This window comes from Falco peregrinus, chromosome 2, assembly GCF_023634155.1.
Source record: "Falco peregrinus isolate bFalPer1 chromosome 2, bFalPer1.pri, whole genome shotgun sequence".
Classification (NCBI taxonomy): Eukaryota; Metazoa; Chordata; class Aves; order Falconiformes; family Falconidae; genus Falco; species Falco peregrinus.
This window is the reverse complement of record NC_073722.1, coordinates 6,237,206-6,251,075: the sequence shown is the minus strand read 5'-3', so window position 1 is coordinate 6,251,075 and position 13,870 is coordinate 6,237,206. Positions and strand designations below refer to the sequence as shown.

Below are 13,870 nucleotides of genomic sequence, written 5' to 3'. Positions count from 1 at the left end.
TCGTTTCTCAAGTTCTGCTGCTCTCTCCAGCGCGGCCGGGCCGGCCCCCGTGAGCCGCAGGCACCGCGCTCGGCTCCCCCCAGCCCGGCCCGCCGCCCCCCGGGGCGGTCTCGGCGGCCGTGCCCGCGGCCCCCGGCGGAGGGAGCCGCGCTGCCGCCCCCTGCAGGGCCGCGCCGGAAGGGTCCCGCCGCCGCGGGCGCTGAGGAGGGGCGGGCGGCCGGCGGAGGCCGGGACAAAGCCCGGGGCAGCGGGAAGGGCGGTGAAGGGGCCGGCGCGGCAGTAGCGGAGAGCGCGCGCCCGTCTCCCTCCGCCTAAGGACTACTTGTCCCCAGATGTCAGGCGGCATCTACCCCCGCCCCTGCCGCCGCACGCGCTGGAGAGGAAGGGGGCGGGGCGGGCGCCGGAGGGGGCGGGGCGGCGGGGCGGGGCCGGGCCGGGCGGAGGAGGGTCAAGGAGGCGCCGAGGAGAGTACCAAACGGGCTGAGGCAGCCGCGCACCGGGCTGGCCGCGGGCCTGGCACGGCGGCGGCCCGGGGGCGGGAGCCCGGAGGAAGAGGAGGGGCGCGGCGCCGCGGGGCGAGCCTGGAGCAGGAGCGGTGGCTGGGGCGACGGCTGGAGGTGAGGGAGCAGCGGTGGGGAGGCCCCTCGCCCGGCCGCGGGGGAGGCGGCGGCGGGTCGCCCCTGGCGGGGCGGCGGTTGGGACGGCGGTTGGGGCGGCGGGGCAGGCGGCGCTGCGCTGTACCTGCCGCCCGAGGCGGGCGGGGGACTGACACCGGTGCGCGGCGGCGGGGCGGGCGGGGGCGGCGTGCGGGGTGTCCGCCGGCCGGCTGGCAGCGGGGTGCGGCGGCGGGGGCCGGCCGGCTCGGCGGGGTGGGTGTGCGGTGCCCGGGAGCTTTGTGCGGAGCCGGGTGTGGGTGTGTGTGCGCTGGGGGAGGGGAGCGGAGCGGGGGACAGGGCGTGTGTGCTCCGCGCCGGGGCTGTGAGCAGCAGATGAAGGGCGGGCGGGGAGGGGGGAGCCTCCCAGCTGCTGGCTGGGCTCGGGCTTCGCTGGAGGGGAGGCGGGCGGGCTGCCGAAGTGACTTTTGAGCCGTGTGTGTGACTGTGCCTCGGCTGAGAGGAACCGGAGCGCGGGGTTCAAGCCGTTTTGGGGGTTGGTTTGGGGCCGGGGCCGGGGGGTGTCGCGGTGGGGCGGGAGCAGGGCCGAGGGGAGCGGAGCGGTGACAGGGGCGGCGGCGGGGGGGTGAAGCCGTGACCCCGGAGTCCGCCGGTCGCCCCGCTGCCGGCCAGGCGCGAACAAAGAAGCGTGCGGGGAGCCCTCGGCAGCTCGCCCCGTAAAATAAACTTCAACAAAATCCCGTAGCCGGCAGCAGGAAAATTGGGTGAAGAGAGAATGCGGTGGCGGAGCCTTGCTCGGCAGAACGTTTCTGAGGTGAAGGGGTATATTCAGTTCTCCTCCGGAGAAAACGAAAGACGTACTGCTCCTGTGGTTTTGAGGCCACTGTCAAATCTGTTTATTGTCTTTTGTCCTGTCTCTTTTTGTACGTGGCTAACTGTACCTTGTAATAACAAATCTACTTAAAATTTAAAGGCTTTCTAGACAAATCTGATTTAATAGGACAAACAGAAATAAAAAATAAGAGCCCTTGGTTTTACTCTTTGTTGTCTGCCTTTGCAATTTACTGAATTATGACTTGCATGCAGGGTTAAAAGTGCTGTCTTCTTTATTTCAGAGCTCTAGGGGAAGATGTTGTCTCTCCTGACATCTTGTGATTAAGATACCTGAGAACAGGTTCAGTAAGAATCCAAGTTCCTGAAGACGACACTTAATGAATTTATTGAAATAAGAAGCTGTAAATATGGGTTTTTTTCCTGTCATCTGTACTGCGTAAGAAACCATAATCTGAAGCACTTTTCAGACACTTGCCCAGTTGTACGAAGTCTGCAAAGCTCACTGTCCAAACTGACCGTTTCTTAGCAAGTGGTGCTTACCCACATTTGTGGTATGTATATAGTACTCTGAAGAAAAATCTCTTTCTCTATAAAATTCCCAGAAGGAACATTTTATTATGGACAGCTTTTTCTGGATGTATATCCAGATAGATTAATGCCTAGAGCTGAAAGGCATTTAGTGTACACTGAAAAGTTGGCTTTCCCTCAGTTTTTCCAGATGTATTGTCTCCCCTGTATACTGGGAACACACACAACTGCATAAACTGCAGATGCAGCCATGGAGCTGTGTGAACTTTTGAGCCATATGAGAAGTATTGTTGAGCGTTGGTATCAGACACCGCTTCATGATGTCAGCTGAACTGTGATTGTGTTATGCTAATCATAATAAAACATACAAATGGAGTGACACCCTTCCTGAGAAGAGGCTGTTAAGTTTTACAGGAAAGGTTAACTGATTGTCGTAACCTCTGTCAAGTTCTGTGCAGAAGACTTTTTTTTTTTTTTTTTTTTTTTTCCTGTGCAAGATGAATGCCTGTCTCCCTCCTCTGAGATGTTGAACGTGTACTGCTTATGACAAATCCAAGAGAAGAAGCTTTATAAAATGGCTCAAACCAGCTTGCTGCAGGGAAAGCAGTTTTACTGTAGGGAGTGGGTTTTCCACAAGCTTCAGCATTGCCTCCAGGAGAAGGCTAACTGCAGCAGTATTGCTGCCAACAAACCATCTCTTGTAGCAAATTCTGGGAATAATACCAGTGTTGTCTCTGGGAAAGGAGCTGCCTGGGGTGTATTGTTGGTAGGAGGGCCTGGTAGTGGGAAGACGGCCCTCTGTACTGAGCTGCTGTGGCCAAGCTCACCTGCAAACCTACAAAGAGGCTTACATCGTCAGGCTCTAGCCTTCCATTTCTGCAGGGCCCAGGACTCTGACACGCTGTGTGTTGGAGGGTTTATTAGAGGTTTAGTTACACAAATCTGCCACAGTGGACTGATCCAGGGATATGAGGACAAACTAAGAGATCCTGCTATTCAAAGTCTCTTGCAACCCGGGGAATGTGAGAGGAACCCTGCTGAAGCATTTAAAAGGTAAAAAAAAAATTTAAAAAACCCTATTGAAAATAAAACCCAAATTAAAAAAAAAAAATGCTGGCATCTGTTTAGGTCTTCCTTCCAGAGAGTCTACAATGCAGACAGTTTAAAACATGTTTGTTTCTGGCTTGTAATCTCTGTCCGAGCTTGCAGACCTACAATGGAAAAACCTAAGTTTGTCCTTATAGCTAACATAAATAAATACTTGCTTTGTAAACAAAATTTATTATTAATAGTGAATTTATTTATGTGTGTATTAATACCCTCAGTTGTAACTGGTGTTTTGGAAAGACTTTAAAGTAAATGACTTCAGAGTGGAAGATACCTAGTCAGTGGCCTTCATGTGCCATAAAGGTAGGACAGTTGTCTTTCGTAAACCTGAAACTGACCTTGCAGGACCCTTGCAAAAGCTTCCAATACCATGCTGTGTCTAAGAGGAAACTTGACTAAATGGATCTCTGGGTCTGATCCATCACATCAGTTTTAGGTTTGTCTAAAAATATGTGGTAGGAAAGTGTCAATTAACTCCTTGTGTTGCTTTTCACAATATGCACGGATTATGTCAAATCTTTATTGCTACTTGTGAATTAAGTACTCCAAAGCATTGAGGGGATCAGAAATGTATCAAGGGGGCTTACCTTCCAAGGGGCAGGGTATGTCAGCTGTCTAAGCTGAATGAAAATATTTTTTTTAGTGTTCCCTAACTGAACTTGCTTGAGTATGTCATTAAGAATATTGTTACTGTAATTGCATTAATATGCATGTAAGTGTTTATATCTGTAGATCGCTTAGAACAAGGTGCTGTCTTGAGCATAGCCTTCGCAAGCATGGGTCGATCAGTTTTTATTCCTTTGAGTCACAGTGAAGGAAAGTTCAGAGAGGATAAGGCCTGTATGTAGCAACAGAGCTTTAATCAATTGTGTTGCCAGTATAAAACTTTCCTGGAATATTAGTTAAACTGAAGTTCTTTAGTATTGTGTAGTACCTTTTGCGGTACTTAAGAGTTTATTGGATAGTATTTGCAGTATATATATAAAAAAAAAAAGCCTTTCTTTTCCTTTTTGTTTTTTTTTTTTTTTCCCCGACTACTGTCTGAGTAAACAAGTACTGAGGTTAAACTGTAGTTCTTGCTCATATTGTCGTGGTTGTGTAAAAGAGCCTTCTTGTTCTGATGGCTGTTACGTCCTTGCCCACTGAATAAACAGGATGCGTGTCTACATTGTTCTCAGTGTAGTGTCTTAAAACAAATAGTCTAAACCAAAAATAAGTCGTCTTTTTTTTTTTTTCTTGCTAAGTGAAGATGCAACTCCTAGCAGCTATTAATTTCAGAAGTATTAAGCCATCTCAATTTCTAATGACTAAAAACTGGGTGAAAGCGTCTATAAATGGAATAGCAGACTGGATGTCTAGCTTCAGGCAGTCTTTTAAAAATCATGGAAGTGGATTAATCTGAGGACTAAATAGCCTGTTTATGTTTAAAAGTCTATTACAAGGAAATCTTAGTAATTTAGTAGAGGCAAGTTCTCTGTAAGAGCTGGAAACTTTCCTCTGTTCAAGATGATTGTCTTGCGCCAAAGAACAAGAGTCAGAAAAATGTCTTTAGACTTAAATGTGATATAGAAATACAAAAGATACTTGTGAGTCAGACTCGGCTTTTCAGATAAGACTGCTTCTTATGAACGCAGGGTTTAATAATGATGGGTTGAGTATTGAGGTCAGTATACAGGGTTCTTGGGTTTTGTACTGGAAGAATAAAATACTACACAATGTCTTTGCTTTCTCAAATTTTGCAGCAGTGATTGTGAACTCTTATTATTATGCTAAAATTCTTATGTTGTAGTACAGTTGTCTTTTTTTTTTTTTATATTCTTTTTTCCTGGCCCTTCGTGTATTCCCTTGCAGCCTATCTACCCTGATCTCCTGCTTGCAAAAGCAGCTGTGGTAGATAGTCTTCGTTCTCATGTTTCAGATTTAAGGGAGATGAGGTGTTAGGAGACAAGGTCCTGTACTGGGAATATAAGTTTTCAGCACTGTGGCAGGGGACCAGGAGACAGCTGTTGACAGCAGAACAGTGAGCTTGTTCTGCTTGCTGCCTGTGATACCATAACTGTCCACAAACAAGAGGAACCTGGAAACCCCCTTTCCACCATCAGATACCTCAATCATTTGTTGATTGAACTTCCGTTAATATATAAAGCATGCAATAAATGTTTAACAAAAATTTATTGTTTTTCATGGTTTTTTAGACTTAGCACTGAGCACTTACGTATTCTGGTCTGATGTGCTTATGTATGCCCTCTGTTAAGTGAAGGTTGTTGTAATGTGAAATGAGTTCTAGGAGGACTTATCAGTCAGCTGATTGCCTTTTTCATTGTCTAAAGGCATTGAAACAGCATAAAGCTCTTGGCTCAATGCTGCTTGGATTTTACCTTATTTTAATTTGTTCAGTAGGAGAGGGGGAGAATCTTTAAAGACACTGGTGAATTTTTGCTCTGTGTGGCTGCTCCAGACTTGGCAATGTATTCATGGCCTAAAATGGAAAGAATTCTCTTCAAAAGTGCTAAACAAGATTACACCATTCTATTTTTGTGCTAATTGTCCTACAAATAGTAAGAAAGAAAATCTTTCTAATGCCTTGTAACGTGGCAGTTAACTAACAGACTTTATATTGTGAATCTTTTTCTGAAGAACGTGTTTTTTGTTTTTTTTAAGTAAGTTTTCAGAAACTCTGATGGTCATAGTGCACGTGATGACCTGGAGAGTTAAGAGAAGACATTCAAGCAGGAGAAAAGTCTTAAGATTTCCTCATGTATTTATAATCTCAACACGCCCTAAAAATTTGTTCAGGGGTGAATCTTGCAGATTTAGAGAGCTGGAAGGGCTGATTTATACAGGTGTATTTAACAAGCATTTGTTGCTGCATTGACAGCTGAGAGGAAGAACTGCTACTTACAGGACCCCTCCTCAGGCCTTTTCTCATGCGTGCAGTACTGGAGCAGAAAGCAGCCTTAAACGTAAGGGAAAATGCTGAAGCCTCACAGGCAAATTTTATGTGAAAGTGAAGCAGAAAGTATGAAGGAAATGGCAAAGCATGTTACAGACTCCAAAAGTAAGAAGAAATGATTTGTTAAACTGAAAGAACTGAAAAGGTCTATTAGGCTATTCTTCCCTATTTAAATAGAAAAGTCAAAATCAGAATAACCCAAATTTTGCAATACTAGGATTGTGAATGGGGGTTGATTTTTGGGTTTGCTTCAGCAAATTTATACTTCCAGCAATTGGTAGGAATGCAGGCAGCTTTCAGTTATCCAAGGCCATGCAGATATATAGAGGAGCTCTGATATAAATGATGGGTAACACTGAAATTTATGCAGGCAAGGCTGTAAAAAGACATCTACCCTTGTGATCCTGGCTTATGTTTTCCAGACAAAGGAGATAATGTGAAACATCTTCAGGCAGTAGGGGAAGGCCCATAATTCTCATGTCTTGTGCTACAGTTAGGATCAGTATTGGTGGTGGAAGGCAGAGCTTGGTTAATTCACAGCCGAGAAAGTGGATGTTACTAGAAATATAGACCTATTTTACCCTTCAGAGTTGATTTCTTCTGCAGCTATTGCTCTGAGGTTAAAAGCCATCTGTGACCAGAGCTCCCGAGTCACTTTCAGAGAACTCAGAGATAGAACGTGCCTGTTAAGTAACCTAATGGTTTTAAGCTTGTACTAAACTCACCTTTAGTGCGCCTTGGTCAAGTACAAACTTAAAGCAAAATTTGAATTTCATTTCAGTGAATTACTGGAATTAATAAATTGCGGACATTAATAAATTCCCCCAAAACTCTGATCTCCCGGTATGTTGGTGCAGATGGTGCTGCTTTCCTGTTACTTACAGAATAAGTTTCTTGTCTTCCTTGTGTCTTTTCAAGACACTTCCAATCTTGTAAGACTGTTTTCACATACTTATTTCTCACATACTGCATTTTGGTCACGGATGTTCAAATGTCTTTTATTTGTGAAGTGTCCTGAAACTCTACTACTAAGGTATTTCTAATACAGTTGCTTTAAGAAAAATGGTCTGATCAAAGAGGTTTTTACTGGGGGGCAGAATGAAGCTATGAAATAGATTTCCACTGATTTGCATTACTGAAATTGCATTCCCATGCAAACAGCCATCCCTGATCAGTAGGGACTCAAGAAAAGAAAATTTGGTTGGGGGTGGGGTTGGGTGAAGGACAGGACAAAACAACCCTAGAAGAAGCTGCTGAACAAACTTATGATTGTATAAGAAATTTATAGCGTGGTGAAACATTGGAACAGGTTCCCCAGAGCAGCTGTGGGTGCCCCATCCCTGGCAGTGTTCAGGGCCAGGCTGGATGGGGCTGGAGGCAGCCTGGTCTGGTGGGAGGTGTCCCTGCCCTTGGCAGGGGGGTTGGAACTAGGTGCTTTTTAAGATCCCTTCCAACACAAACTGTTCTATGATTCTATGGGTTTTTTCTCCAGCTAATGTATTAGATTATGTAGAGGAGATGTAACAATGGGAACTATGCCCCAGAACTTAAGTATCCTTTTCTCATTAAGGACACCAGTTTTCTTTCTTTTTCTGTGCACACTGGTGCTAAATTCAGTGTCATGGTTCCTTTCGCAGGTTCCCAGACAATCACAGCTTTTCTTCTACTTCTAACTCCTGATCTCTGCTACTCATACTTGAAAGCCCAGAGAGTTAACTAAGCCGGAGAGGTGGCAAGAGGCATACACACCAGAACTTTAAAATAACAGCAATAAAGAATTGTTGGATGTTGCAGTTTCTCCACACCCTAGCGCTCTGTGAAGCTGTACTAAGTATCTATGGTATAGTTCCTTTGTGTCTGCGTGCACAACAGATTTGCATTGTAATGGAATGTGACCAGTAATGCTAAGTGATATAAAAACTAAAGCAGTTTTATAGTTCTCTAGAATATGCAAATATCTGTAGACTTGATAGTAAAAAGTATGAGAGGTCATGTAAGGTTTCATGCTGACTGCAAGTTTGAAGCAGGGGTTTATTTTGATTAAAACTGAAAGCTGCCTTGTATGAGTCATTTGCGTGGACAGCATTAATGTACAACAGATTTTGTGCCAATAGCTGTTATCTATGCAAAGTTACTTTTACCCGTTTGGAGGAGGACTCCAAAGGATCAAGCTTCTGGTATTTCATGTTTGGTGATATGATGGAAATCTCACAAACAGCAGAATTCGGAGTAAAACCTAGGATTGTCAGCCAATGCCAACAGGCATTTCCCCACCACCACCTGTACTGGCTGCCATGCTACTGTTTTTTTGTTTTTTCCTTCCCTGTGTTTCCCTTGAGAGTGGTATATCATCAGAAGGTTGCAAATTGTAGGTGTTTGAGAGAGCTTTTACCCTTATGTAAGTGATAAGGGAAAACAAGTTTTATTTCAAGTTCTGGATAGTTTGTTGGACAATGTAGAAAAACACAGGTTTGTTCAGCAAATGTTCTGTGACTGTTGTCAGGGGACTTTCAATCTGCAGTACTGAAATGCCATTTTTCTTGCCATTTATTTAGCATAGATGAAGGAACAGGTTTAGAAATTGAGCTGTATGCGATAACAGATGAAGTGTGAAGAAGCTGTTCTCTTTAGAACTTCTTGTATGATCTTTGAAGCCAGAAATATAATTCAAATTATCATGGATTGTATAGGCTGTATTGAGCAATTAATTAGTGAGCTTTTCACTTTTTTGGAGTAGCTTGTCTTGCTAATTGCAATAACTTAAGTGTTTCTTGGAGTAAATCTGAGAAGTTGAAGGCCAGCCCTCTTTAGTTCTCTCTCTCTCTTTTTTTTTTCCTCTTTTAACTGGTTTACTTTCTGTTGTCCAAAGACAATGTGGAAGTTTCAAATCTACTTTAAACCTGAGGCCAGAGATTAATTAGAGTATCCTGACTTTCATGGGATTAGTCTTAGATACTTTACCCTACAAAATTTGAATTTCTCTTGCTGTTGAATTAACCAATACATGGTTCTGCTGCTGTTCGTAGCACTCAGTGACTGCTGTGAAAATAAACAGTGTTAATGTTGCTCTGGAGGGGGTGAGGTGTTAGGTAGCAGGTGATATTCGGACTACTCTCAGCTTTATTTCTTCATGAACTGCATTTAGTAAAAGTGTGGGTTTACCATGAGCTTAGGAGGGATTGAAATCAAAGATACGCTGAGAGGCAGTATATTGGAGGCAGTTATAGATGCTTGAGCTTGGGCTACTGGGAACTTGAAAGCTGCTGGGATTTCTATCAGTTTATTGTATAAGACATTAGTAATTCAATATTAACCTTCTTATAGCAAAGAAGTGCCTTGAATATCTCCAAGTCTCAAAGACTCTCTGGAAGTGATCTACATCTTTTTCTCTAGTCTTCTGCTGTCTTCTGGAAAGGGCTGCTACACAGCCTTTCCCTCTGTTTCTGCAGCTCCGGTACAATCTCGGTAGCTGCAGCTCTGCAGCAGTGACAAGGAGGGTGTTAACATAGATCTTGTCAGACTCTCTAATTTTGCAGAGCTATAAGTGGTAGAAACAAAGCCAAGGACTAACTGTATCCTGTTCCATGTGAAGAAAGATCTGAATGCGTAATGAATTAATTTACAAGACCCTTCAAAGAAGACAGTTGATAAACTTCCAGTATGTTTATTCATTTACCACTTGTAAAGTTGAAATGTGCAAGTGACCGATTTCAACCACTAGAGAGAAGGCTGGAAGGGGACCTCAGAAAATCAAGCCTGCTATCTCCTTCCCCAGACAGAAGAAACCATGTTTGTTTCTAAGAGATGCTTGCTTCATCTGCTCTTACACTTCACAATTCCTACCAGAAAAAAATTTCCATATGTCTAACCTGAGGTTTTTTTCTTGCTGTAGTCTAAGTTTGTTACTACCTACGGTATTCTTGAGAGACATGGAGAATAGATGCCATCTTTCCTTTTTGGGACAGCCCTTTACGTATTTGAATACTGCTTTATTTGCTTGTATCTTTAAATTAAAAAATTCCAACTTGTTAGTCTTCCTTCAGAGGTCACACCTAAGAGTGTGACATTTAAAAAATCCTTAGCTAAGTAAAGTTTTCTGTATGTAAAGGGAATTTTTCTTAGCAACGTTTTAAATGTGTAAATATGCAACATGTTACTTCTGTGCTTTCCCAGAATTTTGTCCGTTCCTACATCTTTCACTTCTGCTTGACTAGAATCCTGAAGCTAAGCTGGATCCTAGCCCAGAGGAACTTGATCTGGTACGAGATTGAATTCTCATTTTAGTAGGAGCCGTAATAATTTTCAGTTAAAAGCAAGCTCATTTCAGTTAAAAGTGAGCTGTTTTGTGCTAGGTACCTTTGTTGCAGACTTCCTGTGGTGCATCGATGGGTTGTTCAAGGTCTCGGCACCTACGGCATGTCAAGGAAGTGCAAGCAGTGCTCTAGCAAGCGAGGTTCTTGGTGGTCTTTCCCATGTAGTCTTCTGCCTGTTTCTAGTCTCAGTTTGAGATTCTGCAGAAGATGGGTGTTGGAATGACAAGCTCTCAATTCTGTGCAATTTAAGGCTAGATTTGTGAAAGGATTTAAGTCTCTCTGCTTTTTGAAGAACTTAAGGCTGGCGAATGTAGTCATGCCAAAACATAAGGAAAACATGCCTCTATCACTGACAGTACTGTGTACTCAATTTTAATGGAATAATTAGGATTTGATCTGGTGAAGAAAGGTTGTGTCAAAAATGCGTACCTTCAGCACCAAGTGGCAGAGGTACTTTTTAAAAATAAGTTGTTAACTCCTGTGGAATTTCATCAGAAGGACTGGATGGTTTTGCAGTCTTTAGCTCCCTAGTAGATTGATCTTCATGCTGTGGAGGCTTACACTTAAAATGATTGTGTAGTGAGAGATATAAAATATTAAAAATAGCAGACAGACTTCAGCATAAAGCCTTTTACAACTCTTTGTAGGAAGCAGATACATGTAAGCTGATACCTGCAAGTTCAAAAGAAGTTTTGAGATCTAATGAAGAAAAATGGTGAGCAAGACGGTCTGTATGAAGGAAGTCAGGAACAGTACCAAAAAAAAAAAAAAAAAGTATTGCACTGAACCTTGGTACTGTCTTCCTTGTAGTGGTGTCGTGTAAAGATGTGAACTGCAGTGTATTAATGCTAAATCTGTGGTCAAATTGTCTTCAGTGTAGCTTACTAGTTACAACAGTTCAAGGAATTGAGTACAGTTTCTGTGCTGACTTTCACTTTTGTGTGGTATGAGTCTGTTAATTTATAAATTATCTACATATTTGTCATGTATATTAGAGGCTTCTAGTAAATACAACATTTGTCTATGTTTTAATTATTCAGTTACATGATTTATTTTATAGTTAAAGATGACAGAGGCAGGTCACCAACGGAAAATCACACCCATTTGTGAGTGAAATGAAACTATTTTGGTAAGAGCATGCACAGAAGGTTAAAAAGAATCTGCCAACTCAGCTTGTATTTCCAGCTCAGTGGAAGTGAAGTTGCAGAAGGTAAATTGGCATTTCATAAACTTGCTCTTGTGAGAACATCTTGACTCTGGGGCTTCTGATTCCTAGTATGTACCTGTAATATGTAACTGATGCCTTAGACTTTTAACGGACACTAGGTTTCATAGAAAACGCTGTGTTCTGGTGCTCTTTAGACTATTAGAAAGTTGAGCATTTCCTGAAGCTTAAGTACTTTGTGGCATGTTTCTCTTTAGGCTTTTCCCTTAAATCTGTGGAGTTAACGGGTCACATAGCAACAGTTAGTGTTTCTGCAAGAGCAAGTTGTATGTTCCTTCTCTCATTGTATGGAGCACTGCATACAGACTGAGCATAATACCATTTAAGGTTTTAACCTTTTCAGTTTAAATTACCATAAGAAAGTTTCCCTAAGGCATTTTAATAATGACAACTTACATAGACCTTTTTGTCTTCTACTTCTATAGGCATTAACATTTTGCCTTTAATCTATGTGGCTCAGTCTTAAACCTTACATGTTTTCCTATAAGCTGTTTAGTTAGGTGGACCTTCATAGCAATTCTCACTTGTTAATTATTTCCCTTCCCTCCAGTTTTCTATGCACATGTTCATAGCGAGTGGAAGGGTTTAAGTTTCTCTTCTTTCTTTCCTTTTTAATGAAAAAAATGAAAAGGATTTGGTGGATTGTGAAGTAGAAAGGACTTAGTGTGTCTAATATACTGGGAAAACATAGTACTGAGATACTGCCTTCTGAAAGTGTTAGTGAAGCAATACATTGAAGAGGTTTCAGTTTCTTCCATGTGCTGATGTATACAATACACTGGGAATGGTGAGAAATCTTCTATCTTTGTCTAGAAGCAAGAATGTTTTGAGTAGTTAATGCAGAGACACTTCATGTTTGAAGAATTACTGCTCAAGAAGAAGTAATTAGGAAAAAAAGGCAAGTGTGATTGAAAAAAGTGTTACAAGGTAATTATGTTGAAATAGGCATTGAGTTTTATATAGGTGTTCAAAGGTATTAAAGAGGAGGTGCCACAGAGAATGTGAGTGGGTAGGTTCCTGGTACACTTGATGACATCAGAATGTGATGGGGTGGCATGAAAGAAGAACTGAAAATGAGATCAAGAAAAGAAGGCAAATGGGGAAAATTACTTTCTCTCATGTCAATAAATACAATCACATAAATGATGGAGAGGGGCAAAACAATTGCGATTGAAGTCCTCTGTGTAGCGTGTTTGCAGATACCTTCTCACAAAACAAAGACTAAAAAGTCTTTGTTGTTGATGGTAGGCAATAAAAGTTCTTGGCTCAGTTTTGGATGCTGTCGTTTAAATTGACAGGACTGGGAGTAAAGGGTCATATGTGAGTGGACTTTCGATCCGCGGCCCATGAACAGTGCCTTTTCCTTGTGTTTTTTTCCTTTGTCACGTACTAATAAGAGTTGGTAATACTGCTGTTTGTGTGAAGAAGGGGAGATGAGCATCTGGGTGCACAGATGCAGGCTTGTATGCTAAAGATCCGGGATATCTTTGCAGTCAAAAGAGATTAAGAGGAAGGGGGCGTGGCAGCATCTTATTTAAGGTTACTTGACGAATTGGGGAGCTGTCCTAGAAGAAAGAGAAAACTGTTAGGGAGCTCCAGGTTGGTTAGGGAAAATACCAGCAGCATAGAGACTGCATTAATGGGCAGGTATGAATGAACCATGTGAGGAAGAACTGTTAAGAATGGGATTACAGCATGATTTCCATCTTAAAGCAGTTAATTAACAAATCTTGGCTTAACTACGTTAGCTGTCCTGCAGTGATGGTGAGCATGATACAATCACTAAGCTGTCTATCCTTCTGCACTTTGATGAAGTAGAGTTCAACAGGATGTTGGAAAAAAAACCTCTGTAGGTAAAGTGCAGCTGATACACGATAAAAGAAATTGTCCTATATGGTTTTTAATTACCCTAAATTAGCAAGAGAGTATCCGTTCTGCCTTCACTAAAGATGGAGACTGAAGTAGTCAACAACACAAATAAGAAAGAGGAATGTTAGGAACTCTACTTTTCCTTGCTGTTGCACTGGTATGTATGATGGCAGTGGTACCAACATGCATTAGTTTTGACTAGTCTAGAAATACTTTGGTAAACTTCCCAAACTTTTACTGCATTCCATTGACAAGTCTATTTATCAGTTTGGTTTCAGTTGCTTTACTATGTATTGGAGAGTGTTGCCTCTTTCTTTGCTTCAGCTGTGTTCCACTTACTTCCTCTTAAAAGTTGAAGACAAAAATATTTTTTCACCAGATTTGTAACAGGTACTGCACATTCACATTAGATTTGATTTTTATGATT

General features: G+C 42.6%; 1 protein-coding gene across 1 annotated transcript in view; it reads left to right on the top strand.

Moving 5' to 3' along the window:
- Positions 1 to 442: 442 nt before the first annotated feature.
- Positions 443 to 13,870, top strand: part of ANKRD50 (ankyrin repeat domain containing 50) — a 45,006-nt gene continuing 31,578 nt past the window's right edge. The window contains exons 1-2 of the mRNA XM_055795665.1: positions 443 to 617; positions 1,730 to 3,029. Of these exons, the coding sequence (XP_055651640.1) occupies positions 2,551 to 3,029 (479 nt within the window). The 5' untranslated portion in view covers positions 443 to 617; positions 1,730 to 2,550. The remainder of the gene's footprint in view (positions 618 to 1,729; positions 3,030 to 13,870) is intronic.